Source organism: Diplodia corticola (assembly GCF_001883845.1).
Source record: "Diplodia corticola strain CBS 112549 chromosome Unknown scaffold77, whole genome shotgun sequence".
Lineage (NCBI taxonomy): Eukaryota > Fungi > Ascomycota > Dothideomycetes > Botryosphaeriales > Botryosphaeriaceae > Diplodia > Diplodia corticola.
The window spans coordinates 57,481-75,275 of NW_017971556.1; the positions used below are offsets into that span (position 1 = coordinate 57,481).

A 17,795-nucleotide genomic window follows, 5' to 3' on the forward strand; every position below is an offset into this window, starting at 1 on the left:
GGATTCAATCGTCGAGGTGGCGCGTGCCTTGGCCAAATGCAATGCCAATTAGGAAGCTGTGCTTGAATCTTCTAGCTCGTGCGCTCAGCTCGCTGAAGGCCACAGAATGATTGAAACCAGGTGTCAGGCGGCCATACGCTGTTCTTGGCTTTGCCGCGCACGGAAAGCATACCTGCGGCATACCTGCGGCATACTCCAGGCGCCAGTGTCAAAGTCATTATAAGCAGAGGCATATTTGCCGGACACCTGGCCATTTCCATCCGGTTCAGACACGGGCAACCATTGCTCTCAGGCCTCAGCATTGCTAGTAGGTAATCCGACTCGGCACGGACTCGGGTTGGAGATAGCTAGACAGGTACGTACTACCTACATCCAACGGTGATAAGATAAGATCACGGCCGCCGGATCGGAGCCACGAGCGGGGGCTGCACGACCATGGCTCCGTGGGAGATGAACGAGGCGGAGGATGGAAAGTCGGGCGGACTCGCTTTTCCCGGACGACACGGACAGCAGGGAGGGACGGGGGGACGGGGGGACGGGGGGACGGGGCAGTGGTGTGCGGCGCGCGGGTGGAGGAAAGGTCAGGAGACCGGGCGGAGGGTGGGCGGTGTGGAGCGGCAGGACCCTGAGAGATGACGCGCGCCTGCTCGAGGTGCTTCGCTCCACGCTCGGACGCTGAGATTGCTGGCCAGCCCAATTCTTCCTCTCCAATGCAACACTCCCTCGTCCGCCGCCTCTCAATCCTGTCTCACCCTCGCGCCTGACCAACCTCTCCCTTTTCCCGCTCCACCATGCCGCCCGCAAAGGTTCGCCCGCACGACCCTGACGCGCGCCCAGACGGCCCCGCGAAGGACAAGCACACGGCCACTTCGCACGCCTCACACGCGCGCGGTCGCAGGACCGGGGGGCCCGCCCATCTGACAAACGGAAGCCACTTGAAAGAACTTCTCGCTGCTTCGGCCGATGCGACAAGCGCGGCGAACCGTAATGGCGGACAGGCCGCCCATGCTGGCTCAAGTGGAGGAGTAAGCTACGCCCAGGACCTCGGCCTCCTCCCATCCCGCCAGAGTGCAGCTTGCTCACGCATCCCCGGTGCATCGCGCAGATCTCCTGGGCGTCCGAAGACCTCTCCCTGCTCCAGGACTACCGTTCGTCGCACCGACTCGAAGCGCCGTCTGCGTTTAAAAACCCCATGGGCCACGCAATTCTAGGGAGAGGCATCGGCAAATACTCGCCCACCATGGCGCGCAAGAAAAACGAACGGCGCGTACCAAAGGAGCAGCTGGCCACGGCGGTGCGCAAGAACTTCAACGCGCTCGCTGTGAGCGAGTCGGAAGTCATTGTGGACCTCCTTTACAAAGTGAAAATGCAGGGTACGTGCCTTCAGCAGGTCGCGACTCGTGCTCAGCACGCACGAAGGCCACCCTCTGACGGCATCCACCAGACAAAACATTTAGGCTGCGCTTCCCTCCCCCGCGCACGCGGTAGTCTGATCCGCCCGAAACGTTACACGGCGCGACCGCTTGCTTCATCCGAGCCACGATCGGCGCGCAGCATTGAGCAATGCATCTGGCATAATTGGCGTTTATTTCCTTACATACTCGGTCTACATGGGAATACTGGCGTTGATACGGGAGGAGGATACCCTCGGGTTATGGGCCATCTAGAGACTCGACTGTCGCGGACTGCTCGCATCCCATCTGCGACTGCGACTGCGCAGGGTCACACTTATTTTTGGGTCTTGGTATATTCGGTTGGCTATTCATTGGGATCACGAAGATAATGGAACGGGATGTGCATTAATAGACACGGCATCACTATCAGCGCGTGGCATTTTCGCGACGGGGAGCAGGCCGACGCGCGCGTGCACGCGCCTTATTGCATCGGCGATGACGAAAAGAGGAGCCGCGGACGCGCAGACGACTGCCGCGCCGCATGTACCCAATATCATGGTATTTCGGGCCTCGCTTTGGGACAGGTGATGCGGCAACAGACGTGAGCAGCGCATTGCAGTGATCCGGATGGAGCAGTTGGGTGGCTTTTGGCGGGTCGTACAAGCTCGCGACAGACGGTGCCGTCATAGGTCGCGGATAGCATCGCTATAACCGACGGCATTCTCGAAGGATCCGGCGCGACATGATTGGCTGATCCGCTCGACGAGACCCCAGAACCTTCGTCCAAATTTCTGAGCCCGTCAACACCACAGCAGCTCCTCTCCGCACGGCCTCATAAATCAACAATCATTTTCGCACATCCACAATGAGCCTCGCAGCCCCGAGGGCAGCCGTCAAGAAGGCGCTGCCTGTGCGTGTAGCAACCGCCTCCGCACCCCAGCGCCGCCGATTCTCCAGCGCCGCTCCATCGTTGCCGGCATGGCGTCGCCCGGCACTTCAATGCGGCCGGCCACCCCGGCAGTTTGGTCAAGGAAGGGTGAGCATGTCGCCCGTTCGCTACTGAGCCATCTACTGACTGCCTTTCTGCCCAGCCTTTCCACGCCACCGCAGTTCACTTCGCAACCAAAGACCCATATTCAGTCCTCGGCGTCGATAAGAACGCATCCGCATCGGAAATCAAGAAAGCGTACTACGGCCTTGCGAAGAAATACCATCCGGACACGAACAAGGATGCCGGCGCCAAGGACAAGTTCGCCGATGCGCAGTCTGCGTACGAACTGCTGTCGGATGCGGAGAAGAAGAAGGCTTACGACACGTACGGTTCAGCCGCGTTCGACGGCGGCGCCAGCGGATTTGGCGGCGGGGGCGCTGGCCCTGGTGGACCCGGCGGCAATCCGTTCGGCGGCTTCGGCTTCGGCGGAGGCGCTGGCGCTGGCGGATTTGGCGCCGATTTCAACTTTGAGGATCTATTCGGAGCGTTTGCAGGAGCGGGGGCCAGGAGGGGGGGACGCTCGCGCGGCTCGCGCAATCCGTTCCAAGAGGAAATCTTTGTAGGCGATAACATCGAGGTGCAGACGAACATCAGTTTCATGGATGCGGCAAAGGGAACGACCAAGGAGATCTTCATCACCCCGTTGGTCCAATGCAATACCTGCAAGGCATCAGGGTTGAAGAAGGGGACGAAGAAAACCAGTTGCCAGGTTTGCCACGGTACGGGTCAGAGGGTCGTGAGCATGGGCGGTTTCCACATGGCGACAGCTTGCGAGGCGTGTGGTGGAGCGGGTGTTTCAGTTCCAAGCGGCTCCGAGTGCTCGACTTGCGATGGGCAAGGAGCGGTGAGGGAAAGGAAAACCGTGACGGTGGACATCCCCGGAGGAGTGGAGGACGGCATGAGACTGCGCGTTTCCGGAGAAGGAGATGCACCACTCAGCGGCGGCACCGTGTCGGACAAGCCGCGGACTCAAAACGGCGACCTTTACGTCTTCATCAGGGTGGCGGCCGACCCCAAGTTTCAGCGCAGCGGCTCCGACGTGCTCTACACGGCTACCGTGCCACTCACGACGGCTGTTCTGGGCGGCGAAATCCGGATCCCGACACTGGATGGAGACGTCAAGGTCAAGGTCCCCACTGGCACCGGCACCGGCGACAAAATCACTCTTGGCGGCATGGGTATGAAGAAGCTGAATAGCCGGAAGGGCATGAAGGGTGATTTGCGAGTGGAGTTCAAGGTATCGATGCCCAAGTACCTAAGCGCCAACCAGCGGACCATTCTGGAAATGCTCGCGGACGAGATGGGCGACCAGAACGCCAAGAGAGTCATGAACCTTGGGAGCATGAGCCAGGATACGAAGGACAAGATGGACGAGGTGGAAAAGAACAAGCACAGGAACGAGGGATTCCTGAAGAGTGCATGGCACAACCTGACCGGGCAGCACAAGGAGATGGAGAAGGACTCAAAGAACGACAAGCCGGATGACGAGCAGAAGAAGGCTTCGGGCTCGGGCTGAGCGGAGCGGAGGCAGACCATCTCGAGAGTGTCCCGCCGAAGGGAGCGAAGGCTCTGTCCGAAGGCGTCTGTGAATTTCTCCACTATACACTCCCACCCGGACACTACTTCCTCTGAGCGCTCGTAAGAACGGGGCCAGCCGGCTGCGATGTTTGCCGAGGGTGGATTCGAGAAGGTACTGTGGGATTGATAGCATGCGGTGATCCTATTGGCCGCAGCGATGACGGGACGTGTTTGGTCCCCGGCGTTTAGCAGCGTTTTACGCGCTGGCGGGTGTGGCAGGGCGTGCAGAGCATTTTCAAGGCATATTCACGGCGTTTCAAGAGACGTTGCGCGGCAATGGACAGAAAAATTTCGGGGCTAGACTGTACGTGTATGTAGTATGATAGACATCTCTCCTCCATCCTTGCGATTGGCCAAGGGCGGCTCACTGATCAGGTGCGAGGGCCTGGAAGCTGCTGGGCTGGACGGGCCGGGCTGCGCGTCCGGGCCCGGGAGTGCATACCGATAGTACCTACCTAGGTAGTACCTTACCGTCGTAGGTGCGAGCAAAGGCAGGCTGGCCCGGCGCGGCGGCAACGACTTCGCAGAGCTTAATCGACGATTCGGGCCGGCAGCGCTTATGACGCTGCAGGGTGCGACGGCGGGGGGCTGCAATTGGCCGGGCGACGCGGGCCGCTTTGGAGACCTCCGCTGACGGGTGGCTTAGCCATCGCGACGGCAGCGCGCCGTGACTGCGATGCGGGCGTGGGCGCGTACGGCTGCAAGTGGCATGGCCGGGAGAGCCTCAATGCAAGCGCCAGCCTCTAGACTCAGCCATCTGCCTGCAGCCTGATTCGCGCCCTTCGTTCTTCACCGACCCCGAGAGCCGCTGCCCACGCTGCCCGCGCTGCCCACGCTGCCCAGCTTTCCCCACAGCGAGTCGAGCCCGGCAGGCGCTTCAGGACTGCTGTCAGCACCTGCCAGCATCCCGACCTGCGACGTAGCCACCCGAGCGAGCCCCATATCCGCTCCATATCCGCTCCACGCCCGCCAGGAGCGGGAGCCCGCCCAAGCCGACTGCGTTGTGCTCGGAAGATATCGCATCACTGCCCGCAGCTAGCGCCGTCTGGAGCGCGTCGCCGACGAACACGCAAGCCACGGCTAGGCCCAACACCACAGCCTGAACGCCCGCCCGCCTATCCGCACCCCTTCGCATTCGCCGCCAGCCGAGAAGCACGCCGCCTCACTGCCTCCCCCGCCTGCCTCCCCCGCCTGCCAACGACACCGCGACCACGGGCGAGCTGCATCGCCGCCCGTCTCCCACCTCCCACCCCGCCCACCATGACCGTCTTCGCGCCCATGCTGTCCTGCCCGCTCAAGCAGACCAACGAGATTGACTGGATCACCCCATTGAAACAGTACATCCGCCAGACCTACGGCGACGACCCCGAGCGCTATTCGGAAGAATGCGCCACCCTCAACAGGCTGCGCCAGGACATGCGCGGCGCCGGCAAGGACAGCGCTGCCGGGCGAGACCTGCTATACCGCTACTACGGCCAGCTGGAGCTGCTGGACCTGCGCTTCCCCGTCGACGAAAACCACATCAAGATATCCTTCACATGGTAAAGCTGCCTGCGTCCGCTGGCTGCCGTTACCCAGAGCTGACCTTCATCTCCCACTCCCAGGTTTGATGCCTTCACCCACAAGCCCACCTCGCAGTATTCGCTCGCGTACGAGAAGGCCTCCATCATCTTCAACATATCCGCCGTCCTCTCGTGTCACGCCGCCCACCAGAACCGCCACGAAGACGTTGGCCTCAAGACCGCGTACCACTCCTTCCAGGCTTCCGCCGGCATGTTCACCTACATCAATGAGAACTTCCTGCACGCGCCGTCCACGGATCTAAGCAGGGATACGGTCAAGACGCTGATAGCTATAATGCTGGCCCAAGGCCAGGAAGTCTTCTTGGAGAAGCAGATCGAGGATGGCAAGAAGGTCGGCATGCTGGCGAAGCTTGCCAGCCAGGCCTCTTTTCTGTATACCCAGGCCGCCGAGGGAGTGCAGGACAATGTGACCAGAGGTATCTTTGAGAAGGTCTGGCTGTTGGTGGCACAAGTCAAGGCCAACTATATGGCGTCGCTGGCTCAGTATTACCAGGCCCTGGCCGACAATGACGCCAACTCCCACGGCGTCGCCATCTGCAGGCTTCAATCAGCGGAACAGCAAGCGAAGGACGCAAACAGGATCGCGAACGCTTTCCCCTCAAGCGTTCCGGCTACTTCAAATCTGAGTTCCGAGACTGGCGGAATCCTCATGGACATGACGAAACGGCACCTTGTGAACGTCCAGGAGCGCACCGAGGAGTTTTCCAAGGACAACGACTTCATCTACCATCAACCGGTCCCCTCCGAAGCAACCCTGTCCCCAATCCCGAAATTGCCAGCTGCGAAGGCCATCCCCGTGAGCGAACTTTACCAGGGCCAGGACATCCAAAGAATAATAGGCCCGGACATTTTTCAGAAGATTGTACCCATTTCGGTTACCGAGCAAGCCAGTTTGTACGATGAGGAGAAGGCAAAGTTAATACGGGCTGAGGCCGAGCGCGTGGAAACGGCAAGTGATGAGATGGCGGCGAGTCTAGATTACCTCAAGCTGCCAGACAGTTTGAACATCCTAAAGGGCGGCATGGACCAAGAGATGACCGTCGACGATGACTTTCGGAAATGGTGCGAGGAATTGGCCGGCCATGCTCCTTTCACAACCGCCTTTGACCAGCTGAGCACCGAGAAGTCATCGATTACGGCGATGCTCGATACAGCCTCGAAACAGCTGGATATGGAAGAGAGCGTATGTGAGAAGATGCGGTCGAAATACGGTGTGGACTGGACGCAACAGCCGAGTGCACGCTTGACGGCAACGCTTCGAAGCGATATCAAGAACTACAAGACGGCCATTGAGGAGGCCAGTATTAGCGACGCGGCTCTGTACAGCACGTTCCGCCAGCACGAGTCGGACTTCGACGAGATGCGTTCGGCTGGAGAGACGGATGAGGCGGACGTGCTATATCAGCGGGCAATGATCAAAGCGGGTGCGGCTCGTGGCAAGGGCAGGAGTAGCCCCGGCGCTGAGGGTAACTTGTTGGATGATGATTTCGAGGGCGGCCCGAGTGTAGCGGAGCAAATTGCAGCCGTCGAGGAGCTGCTGAGGAAGCTGAATTTGATCAAGCGTGAAAGGCAGCAGGTGCTGAAAGACCTCAAGGAAAAGGCGAGTTTCAACTCCACTCCGACAAGGCAGCCCCAGTCTAACGTGTCCTAGGTCCACAATGACGATATCTCCAACGTCCTTATCCTCAACAAGAAGCAGATCTCCAACCAGGAGAACCAGCTATTCAAGGCCGAGCTTGAGAAGTTCCGGCCTCACCAGAACCGGATATTGCAGGCCAATCACAAACAATCGTCTCTCATGAAGCAGCTTACACAGACGTACGGGGATCTCTTGCAGGATAAACGGGTGCGGTCGGAGCAAAGCAAGTACGAAGCCTTCTCTCGACAGAGAAGCTCTGTCATGAGCAAATACCGCAAGATCTTCCAGGCTTTCAACGACCTCATCTCGGGGCTCATGAGGGCGCAGGCGTTTTACTCTGACATGAAGGAGACGGTGGAGAGCTTGCAGCAGAATGTCGAAAGCTTCGTCAACAACCGGAGGGCTGAAGGTGGGCAGCTCCTCGGTTCGATTGAGAACAGAAAGGCAACGGGGAGCAGCGAACAAGCGGACCGGGAGCGTGAGCGGATGCAGCAACTCATGGAGCGTATGTCGGTGGAGCCGTCACGGTCGCCCGTCTCGCAGCATGAGCGGACCACATCTCGTCCTTCTCCGTTGCAGCAGACGGCATCCTACCAGACGTCTTACAATCCCGCCAGCTCACCACCGGTAACACCACGGTACCCGTCCGTCACGGCTGCGGCCCCATCAGCAGGCCCCTACGGCGTGCAATCCCCGCCTATGCACCACCAGTCATACCAACCGCAACCCCCAACAAATGGCAATGCCGCACCTTACCAACCGCAGCCTCCTCGTCGCGAGTCGTATCAGCGTGAATATAATCCCAACAACTACGGCCAGATGTCTCCGCCGGCGACGCAACAGTACTTTTCTCAAGGCCAGTACGGCAGCTACCAGCCCCAAGCTGGTGGCAGCCAGTTGCCGCCAGGCTACATTCCGCCGCCTCCGCCGCCGGGGCCGCCGCCGAGTCATCAGAGCGTCGACTATGCAGGTCTGACTGGTAACGGTGCGGCGTATCCCAGCGGTCCGGGTGGTTACGCAGCGGGTGGGTATAGAGCACCAAGCATGGGCCAGGGGCATCAGCAGCAAAGCAGCGGGTCGGATCCGTGGGCGGGACTGAGTGCATGGAAATGAGCTGGCGAAAAGTTATCGAGTTCGCATGGAGCAGATGAAGGACGGGGAATAAGGGAAGACACATAAGTGGTCTCTTTCGTCTGTTCTGAAATATTTCATTTATTCTTAGCTTATGTGGGATAGTACAGTTGAAAGATAGGGACGTTGCCTTGCTTGTGCTTTCACGCATGTGACTACCGCATTTCAATCAAAGATCAATGGCGTAAGCGAATGTCAATTGTGACTTGGAGTGTCTGCTAATTCAAATGATGGGTGCATTAAGAGTGAGTGGCCTTCCACAAAGTGCTCTGGTTGCCCTCCACAACTGCAAGCTGGCACTACCAGCCTCCTCGCTGTTGGGACACACTCCCACATGACAGCCTGTGCTGTGTCCTGACGTCTTCGACGCTTACTCAGAACCCTTCATTGCGTATTTTGTTAGCACCATTCGGTACCAGGCAGGCATATGCTCCGGTCAAGCGCATAGAAGCAAGCGGGGATCACTTACAGATGACATTTTTCCCATGGGAAGGGGCCGAATCTTCATTCATCTTCTTGCAGCAGGTCCAGCAATCCTACATGGTCCCAATGAATCAGCAAAGGGAAGGTCTGCATTTGCAACGCCGGCTTGTTCACTTACCCCGAAGTTAGTCTTGTCCTGTCGTTTCAACCTCCGTCAGCAGATGCATCTTTCGATCGGGGAAAGCGGGCTGGTTCCTCACAAATCCTTCGGGGCACGCAATAGACTCAGGAGCACAGATCCTCCAGCAAATTTTGGGCTCGTCGTCGTCGTCGAACGGCATCTGGCGGCGCGGAGAGCACAGGCCGGTGACGGCAAACAGTGCGAGCGCGAGTGCGGCGTACTTCATGATGATGATGAGGATATGAGGGGATTATATAGTAAAGTTTGAGTGTCTGTTGCGGTACCGGTTGCGCCAGTTGGTTTGCTGATGGTGTGATTGTGATGTGGATTAGGCCCCTTTATATACCTTTTACTACTTCGCTGTTCAGCGCAGTCGGCGATTCTGGCCTCGAATATCTCCAGAGAGTCACCGATACATGTAAGGTCTTGGCGAATGCATCTAGATATCTTTCTGCATGGAGCTAATAGTGACTGAGATCATTGCGGGGCGTCTGTACGACAATAGGTTGAGGTGGGGCCAAGATCAGTATTCTGCAGTAGCCATGGTAGCATTGCCATAAGAGTAGTGGCAAGAAGCACCGCCAGGCGGTGACAAATGGTGTAAAGTCTGGGATTTCCAATTGCAATCGTGGTATACACAGTGCATGCCCAATATCTTGGAGAAGCATTCATCCCGAGGGAAATCAACGAAAGTCGGCTACGTGCAGCACCGTACCCCGTAAGCGTGAGGAGTGGAGTGGAGCTCCTCTCACTCTGGTGCGGGCAACAGAGTCAGTGGTGGATATTTCCCCATTTTCATGCATAGCGGGTGCAGTATGCATCCGGAGCTGATGTAACGCAAGATCCCCGCCGTGCATACATAGCCGCACTGGAGATCTCCACATGTCCGGACGCTAGAATCCGCGCTATACGAGGGGAGAGATGTGTATCCTAATAGCATTTCGTGTCATGTTGTTCTTTTTTTTTTTTTTTTTGGTAGTTGACGGGGAAAGCAGTGGCAGAGTTTCTAGTGTTAGTGCCGGCTTTATATGACCCTTACAAGATTTGAGACTGCATTCAAGTGGCCAACATACAATTGGAGCAGTTATAAACCCTATCTTCAAAGACCGCATATACGAGATGTTCGAGCGGGGTATGGAGGACTCTCCGCAACGCCGTCCCCGTCCACCCATGTTCACATTATTCGTCCACGGGCCCCGTATCACGCTTGATAAAATGCACTCAAGTGGAGTTCATGTTGGCCCCTCCTTGCATGAAAAGCAATTTCCCTTCCCGTATCCATGTGTTATTACTCAGAGAACTTCCCCAAATCACCACTTGGCGCATCCGAATAGAAGATCGTGGAACATGATTGACCTCGATTGATAAACAAAGACTAACCACCATGCACCTAGCATTGTCTAAGCATGTCACTTTGTCGAATTACTCTCATGCCAGCACCGAAGAGAACTTAAGGCGACGTTCATAGACCAGCTGAAGTCATCTGTTGCATGCTGCTAGACTGGACCAAGCCAGCTGAGAGCAGGTATGTGCTGTGCATTCGCCGATGGCCTGCGGCGATAGACACACCCCGCTCACAAGTGACCAATGGTCTCTCACTATCCTTGAGTTCGGTGTGCACCATGCGACGACACTTGCTATCCCGATCCCGGGCTTCAGCCAAGGCGCGGACACAACATATGCTTTGGTTTAGCCGTAAGCAGAGGTACTCTAGCGAGACGAGGGAGGGGTGTATACCTGAGCTTGCATATGCGAATAGACATATAGCGTATGGCATAGCTGCTGGCACTGGGATCTTCCAAGGGCTGCTTACGGATTGGTTTAACAGCATCTCTGGCACGATGCCACGTCTGTGTCTTTGGTTCCGGTTCCATACGCAGCGGATCGCGATCCTTAGTCATCGCATTTCATGCCTTCTCTCATCATTGGATCCCGTTCCTCTGTGATCCCTGCCAATCTCCTCCCATTATCATAGTTGAGGCTGTTAACATTGGTGCTAGTAATCGAGTTGCTTTAAGAATGCGTTCACTGTCAGATTTTGCTGTTGCTCATCCACTCTCTCCAGCTTGGTGGACGCTACACAGCAAGGCGACATAAGCGATGTATCTTGTCGCCGATTAGATCTACATGCCCACTGTTAATCTAAACAGTGCTCCTCCAGCATACTGAGAAGCCATGCCCATATTGAGAGGAAGTATATGACCCGCCTCCTGTGCCGAACTGCCACCCTCTATCCCAAACACATGCCAGACAACGGTCACAGATAGCGGAATCCGAAGTGTTGTCTTCGCTTCAAGGACAAGAACTGAGCAAAAAAGAAACTTTCTTTTCAACCCCTTCACCCCATCCGTGATCCAGATGATCCCAAAGAGAACGCATGAGAAAGAGGAATTCATCCGCGCCAAACACGCCTGCATGCCAGTTTTGCATAGTAAAATCCACCGTTATCGAAAAAACGAAAAACCCTACCCCACCGTTCCCCATCGCCTGTCCGTAGATGACCGACTCAACCAACAATCGCCATCTTTTTTTGCTCCAACCATGATGCTCTCAAGTCGTACCAGCTGTCCCCCAAGCTAACGGTCTCTACAGAACCTTGCCTTCCGCCGCTCTTTCCCAAAGCAGTCTCATCTTTTACCTCAAGACCATCTCAATCCTCGCCCTCAGATCGACGGCCAAGCCCATCCACTCCCTCTCCAGGCATCCACTCTCCTCGACCACGCGCAGCAGCTCCTGCACCATGGCCGCGTTTTCCACCCCGCCAAACGCGTACCCGCCACCGCGCGTGCTGTCGTTGAACCATGCATCCACCACATGCACCAGGTCGTGTGCGATCCACTTGCGCTGCCGCCCGACGAAGGGCGCCTCGTTGTTGTAAAACACACTCTCCAGCACCGCCACGATCTGATCGTGCGGCACCAACAGATCCATGAAGATGTCCACCACCCACGTCTGCGGGCCTGCCCCGCGCTGGTGCGTGAAGGCGTACGTCTCGAGCAAGGGTAGCACGGTCGGAATGTTGAACGTCGTGTCCGACAGGTGTAGCCGGGCGCCGAGCTCGCGCACAGCCTCCGCCACCACCTCCCACGGTCGCTGGTTCTGGAGCACGGCCGCCTCATGCGTTTGCTCAAGAAGGTTCTGCCAGGTGGCCCGGATGTTGGAGAGATCGCGGTGATCGGCAACCTGGTAGATGAGGAGGCAAAGGTCGTAGTAGCCGGCCTGGTCGGCGAAGTTGCCGTAGAGCTGTGGTGCGCTGTTAGTTTCGAGCCCTGTAACGCGCTTCACCGAGGAGAAATCCGTGCAAGACTTACATCATCCAAGGGCAGAATCTGCCCATTCAGACTTCTGATGATCTCTGGCTTCCTCTCGGGAGACAGGCGACGTTCGCCCCTCATCCGATCAAGGATATCGCTCTGAATGTTAGCCAGGTCAAGTAGATCCGAGGCTTCCCGCAAGAGCTCTTGTCGCGATTGCCTCGACATTGGAGCATCACCCAAGCCAGTTAAGCGCGTAGATGCGTTCGTCTTGGCCTGACTGAGATAGCGAATACGATGCTCGAGCGACAGGTCGAATCCACTCTTTGCAAGCTGAAGCTGCACATCTGCAGCGTCGAAAAAGCGATGGTGGTGCGCATAATACCTGCACATCAGATCCGCATGTCTGGCCTCTTCGATCGACTTCCGCTTCAAGTAGCTGATGACGTAGTCGGAGGTGATCTCCAGCAAGCGGTCACTCCAGCCCTGTTCCAAGTACCAGTCAAACAGGTCGGTCTGGAAAACCTCATCGGCGGAGTTGTTGATTTCGTCATAAGCTTCCAGTTTCCTCCTGTAAGTGGGGGTGATTTGGCCGTCTATGGTTTCTGGCTCCGTTTGCGCTGCCGTGTCTACCGCGATGATGATGTTATGAACTAGGTTGTAGCACGCTTTGCGTGACTCGAACTCCTTCCTCCTCGGATCCTGCATGGCATAAGCTTTTGCTGCTGGACGGACTGGGGGCATACATGTCTTACATTGGGAAGCATGTTGTCTTTGATGAAGCCGAGAGCCTTGTTGCCGCGATCCAGTTGCTGAGCAACCTTTAGGGTGAGACGAATGGCACCTGTCTGTGTCAGCCTGTCCGACGGCATGCACGTAAGAGATGGCATAGCTTACCAGCAAAGAAAGACATGCCAATGTACTGCTCTATTGCGCCTTGCAGGTGCTCCATTGACAGGCTGGAGGCAACCTTCTGGAACAGATTCAAGCTGTCGTTGAGCAGTTGGCGTCCGGTCTCGGAATTTGCTCCCGCATCCTGAGCCTTCCTCAGCTTCTCCTGAGCTTTGAAGATGACGACATCGTCGGCGCTGCAGAAGCTGCCACACCTCCTCCTAAGAGCTTCGGCAACAGTGTCGACGTTCGAACCCTTCTCAATGTTGCGGTTGACGATGGCCTTTACCAGCTCCTTGGCCAAGTCCCTGCCTTCCTGAACAGCAAACAAGTTCTCAAACGTCAGCTGGCGGACCTTGCCTCTGACGTCCTCGGGGAGAGAGAGAACAATCTCGTCGACCTTTTCGTCGAACAAGACCAGAACAAATGAGATGCCCTCGATTACGTTTAAAAGCAGCTTGACAAGTGAGTTCATAGCACGGTGCTCGCCACGCAGAGCAATCTCTTCCTGGGGAGTCGCCACCCGGCCAAGAGCCTCGGGACCAGCCAAGCCCTCAATGAAGCTCTTGTTAGATTCGAGGAACTCCTGAAGGTGTGTGAGGTCACGCTGGATGCTCTGAAGCTTCGGCAGCTCGACAGTAGGTGTTACTTCAAACCCGCCTGCGGCGCTCACGCCTTCCATCAGGATGGGAACCTTCCATACAGAACGGAGAAGACGGGATATGTAAAGAGCCACGCCGTCGTGGCGAGGCGAGGGGCGAACGTTGTCCAGACGGTCCGCGTTGTTGTCCAGCTGCAGATTCTCGTTGTATGTTGGCTTCCCACCATACTCGATGAATGCTTTGCGGGCAAACTCTAGGGTCTCGTTGTCTGTCAGCTTGGCCACCCGGTAATCGTGCGTGACATCCGAAGCCTGGCCGCACGCCACGGCAAGCGCAGTCGCGCACGTCTCGCTCCGTCCATAGACCCGCACGAAGTTCTTAATTTCCGTCTCGAGACCATCCTCTCCGCCACCAGACTTGACAGCAGCTGCGAACACATCTACGAGCCTGCGACGACGGATCGTATGCACACCCGTGTTGGTCAGGATGGCGAACTCGCTCGTGGCTTTGTCGAACTGGACCGCGAGCTCGTTCCCAAAGCCGAGCGGCGTGCTCGTTGCGCCGAACGGCTCTGTGACCAAGCCAACAGCCTGCATGTTGCTACCAAGCGGAATCCACTGGCCCTTTTCGTAAAACCTCGGGATCTGCGCCGGCTCGGCTGGCCGTGCGATCCTCCCCGAATCCGGAGAAGAAAGGAAAAGCTTCTCAGCTTGCGAGACTTCGTCCCGAACGAAGCAGAGGAAGTAGCCAGGTGCGAAGCGTGCGGCCTTGGTAGTGACGGTCAAGTTGCGGGAGTTGGTGTCGATGGAGGTAACCTGGTAGCCTCCAATTTGCTGGACGGGCGGGGCTTGATTCGCAGGGTCGTTGGTTCTGCCCGGAGGGAACTTGACATGGTGTACTTGCATGCTGCTCGGAGCACTGGTGATGTCAGTGGAATAAAAGCCGCCGGAAGTAGCGCTGAGGAAAATGCGGCAGCCTGTGTTGGTCGTGGCCATGAGGTTTAGTCTCGAGGCCTCGGTGGCCGAAATGGGGATCAGAGAAGCCAGCTGCGTCTGGGAGGTTATGAGCTCAGAAGCAGCAACCATGTGACCGATCTGTGTCCTGATGGTGGAAAAATTCCTAGTAATTACACAGTCCAACGAAGCCATGTTCTTCATGTGGAAGACGCGTATCGCAGACAGGCTTGAGAGGGTGTAGAGCAGGTTACGACTGTCGTCCACCACCATTTGGACCACATGCTCCCTCGATGCTGGCTGGACAAGGCCAATAACGGGCTTCAGCATTGCCGCGCCGAACGACAGCTTAAGGGAGTTGTTGACGTAGTTGATCATGGACTTGTTAACGTGGTTGACGATGCCGCATTTGCTGCCGAACCATCTCTCCTCCTGCTGGTACGTGAGTTCGTACACGTCGTCCGTGACCTCCCCGCCGAAGAAGATCCTGCCCGACTTCGCAGAGCCCTCGATACATCTGACGCCGATGCCCCGTATCGATGCCCGCATGTTGGTCTGGTACAGTGCAACCTCGTTGACGCCCTCCGGAGTCTTTCTATACGCGACGCCAATCAAGATCATCTCGGTGGTGGTGGCTACGACAAGAAGGTGCGTAATCGCGTCGACGAAGACCTTTGCGCGGGGCTTGACCAGCTTCACGGCGGTGATGATGTTCGGCTGGTCCTCGAAACCGATGAGGTCGGGATTTGGAAGCGTGTAGTCCCAGAGGTACAGCGCGTTATCTATGAAGACCCAGGCATGGCCGAGCTCGGCGAACAGACCCATCATGGTGGATACTTGGGCCTCGTTGTACTGCTCGAATATCCGGTCAGGGATGTTGTACGTCTTGACCTGCTGAAAGGGCGCCAGCGAATTGCTGTTGGGGATGTCATAGTCGGAAGATATTCCCTCTGTCAAGACTGTCAGCCTAGAGACCAGATTGCGCGTAACTACCTGCCGACTTACGCGTTATATAGCTGTCCAGGTCCGGGTATCTCGCTTCCTGGGTCAACGTGTCGTTGACGGTCCTCGCAGCGCGTTCAATGGGCTGGATCTCGGGCTGCTGCTGCTGAACGGCAGGAGCCGCCGGCGGCGGCGGCGGCGCAGGCGCAGGTACCAGCGGCTGCTGAAGTTGCTGTGGAGGATTTACTGGAGCGGTGTTGACGCGAAAAACGGGCTGGGCCGGGCGCGACTGCGGGCCAGGCGTCATCATGAAGGCGCCGGGGAGCGGACGCTGGGGCGTCGCGGGATTCATGATTGCGCGCGGGCGCGTCGAGAACGCGATGCAGGCGACAGGGTCTGAGATATTACGAGGTCGCCAGATGGCGGAGCTGAGGGAGATGGGGCGGGCGCAATGGCTGGTCTATGAACATGCATACAAAAGGAGCCGGGCGAAGAGGGAATCCAAAGTGGGGCGGGGGCGGTGGCGCGGCGCGTGAGGGGAGGCTGAGCTGTCGGCGACAGGAGCTGGGCTGCCGGACAACTTTGGTGTTGTCGCGACTTCACAAGAGAGAGCTCCACGGCAAAAGCTTGGCGTGATCGGCGCCGGCGCGCCAGAGCTCGAGGTGACGGGGTGACCTGCGCTTTTTCCGTCGAAGCTTCGCCCGCCCTCACCAAACGCCAATTGGTTCCGTCACAGTGCACCCACGCTGCCAAAGGTACGCGTCTTCATCGACGAGCTTTCCGCCGCTCACAGACAGCAGCTGACGTGACTACAGGCAAAGACCCACCTTCTCTCTCGTCCCCGACCATGTCCTTCTCCACCTCCACGCGTCTGCGCCCCGCGCGCCTCTGCTTCCGCTGTATGCGCACCTTTGTTCGTCCCTCCTCCACTGCCGCTTCGCCCTCGCCGATCCTCTCGCGCCTGCGTGAAGACATGAAGAACGCCATGCGCGCCAAGGACTCGGCCCGCCTGGCCGTCATCCGTAGCGTGCTGAACGACATCACAAACGCTTCCAAGACCGCGAAGCCCGTTGCGGATGATATGCTGCTGCGCGCCCTGCTGTTGAAGAGGATCAACCAGTCCAAGGATGCTGCTCAGCAGTTTCGCGACGCCAAGCGCGAGGACTTGGCGGAGAAGGAGGATGGCAGCGCGAGCGTGATGAAGAACTACGTCGGCGAGATCGAGGAGGCGGCTGGGGGGGTCGTAGCCGCGGACGAGCTGCAGCGCGTCGTCAAGGAGACAATCCAAAGCTGGCAAGATGGAAAGCCCGTTATGGGCAAGGTTATGGACAAGATTACGGGACCCGGCGGCGCGCTTGACGGCCGGATGGTGGAAAAGGGTGACCTTGCCAAGGCTGTCAAGGAGGCGTTGGGTAACTAAACAATTTCGGGAATCATGGGGCAAATATCGCAAGCATGTGAAGCTGTTTGCTGCACTAATTAAGGCACTGGATCAACAGTACAATGATTGTATTACTTAGAAGGAACGATACCGCGCTTCTCCCTCAACTAGCTAAAATAGCTCAACCCGTCGCGGTATGCTCCAATCAAAAGAGTGAAATACATGTCCAGAGTTGGGACAATGTTCCCTACACGGTAACTCGTAGAGTTCGTAGCGGGTGTAAATGAGCGGTAGTCCTTGTACATGCTTTTGAATTAGGGTATGAGGGCCCCTGACTTCGACCTCAATAAAACAAGTGCCAACGTGCTTGATCCGTTACTACAGACCTAGAAGTTACCCCAACATGTGGTCACTCTCAGTGTGGCCGGATTCGGTCTGATGACGGGATCCGGTCTGATGATCGGCCTCGGAGTGATGACGGGATCCGGTCTGATGATCGGCCTCGGAGTGACCCACAGGGTCTACGGGTGATTTGGAATGCCCGGAGCTCGGCCTGCAAGGACGTCCCGGAATGGCATGGCAGGGTTCGATGGTTTCGGGATTATGAGAAGGGCAGTCAATGCACGGCTTGGGCCGCGATGGTAGCGGCCTGGGTCGCTTAGGACGAGCGCAATCGGAACACGGCTGCGGCGGCTTCGGGTGGTGAGGACGCGGTCTGGGACGTTCGGGGCGGTGGCACTCGACGCATGGTTTGTGGGGCTTAGGAGTCTCCGGGCGATGACAATCAACACATGGCTTTGGCGGCCTGGGGGCCTCTGGGTGAGGACGGCAACATGGCTTTGGCGGCGGCTT

At 57.4% G+C, this 17,795-nt stretch overlaps 4 protein-coding genes across 4 annotated transcripts; 3 read left to right on the forward strand and 1 right to left on the reverse strand.

Moving 5' to 3' along the window:
- Positions 1-2,259: 2,259 nt before the first annotated feature.
- BKCO1_7700016 (mitochondrial chaperone) lies at positions 2,260-3,901 on the forward strand (the record flags this gene model as incomplete). The annotated part of the gene is made up of 2 exons (XM_020279026.1): positions 2,260-2,430; positions 2,486-3,901. The coding sequence occupies 2 exons, from the start codon at positions 2,260-2,262 to the stop codon at positions 3,899-3,901; spliced, it is 1,587 nt and encodes a 528-aa protein (XP_020125861.1).
- Positions 3,902-5,223: 1,322 nt separating this feature from the next.
- On the forward strand, positions 5,224-8,298 carry BKCO1_7700017 (vacuolar protein-sorting protein bro1; the record flags this gene model as incomplete). The annotated part of the gene is made up of 3 exons (XM_020279027.1): positions 5,224-5,504; positions 5,568-7,122; positions 7,198-8,298. The coding sequence occupies 3 exons, from the start codon at positions 5,224-5,226 to the stop codon at positions 8,296-8,298; spliced, it is 2,937 nt and encodes a 978-aa protein (XP_020125862.1).
- A 3,256-nt stretch (positions 8,299-11,554) lies between these two features.
- On the reverse strand, positions 11,555-15,914 carry BKCO1_7700018 (non-repetitive nucleoporin; the record flags this gene model as incomplete). The annotated part of the gene is made up of 5 exons (XM_020279028.1): positions 11,555-12,163; positions 12,232-12,876; positions 12,930-13,018; positions 13,072-15,570; positions 15,626-15,914. 5 exons carry the CDS (start codon positions 15,912-15,914, stop codon positions 11,555-11,557), a joined length of 4,131 nt encoding a protein of 1,376 aa, XP_020125855.1.
- Positions 15,915-16,409: 495 nt separating this feature from the next.
- Positions 16,410-16,982, forward strand: BKCO1_7700019 (aspartyl glutamyl-trna amidotransferase subunit b-related protein; the record flags this gene model as incomplete). Its single annotated transcript, XM_020279029.1, has 1 exon — positions 16,410-16,982. The coding sequence occupies one exon, from the start codon at positions 16,410-16,412 to the stop codon at positions 16,980-16,982; it is 573 nt and encodes a 190-aa protein (XP_020125856.1).
- Positions 16,983-17,795: the final 813 nt, after the last annotated feature.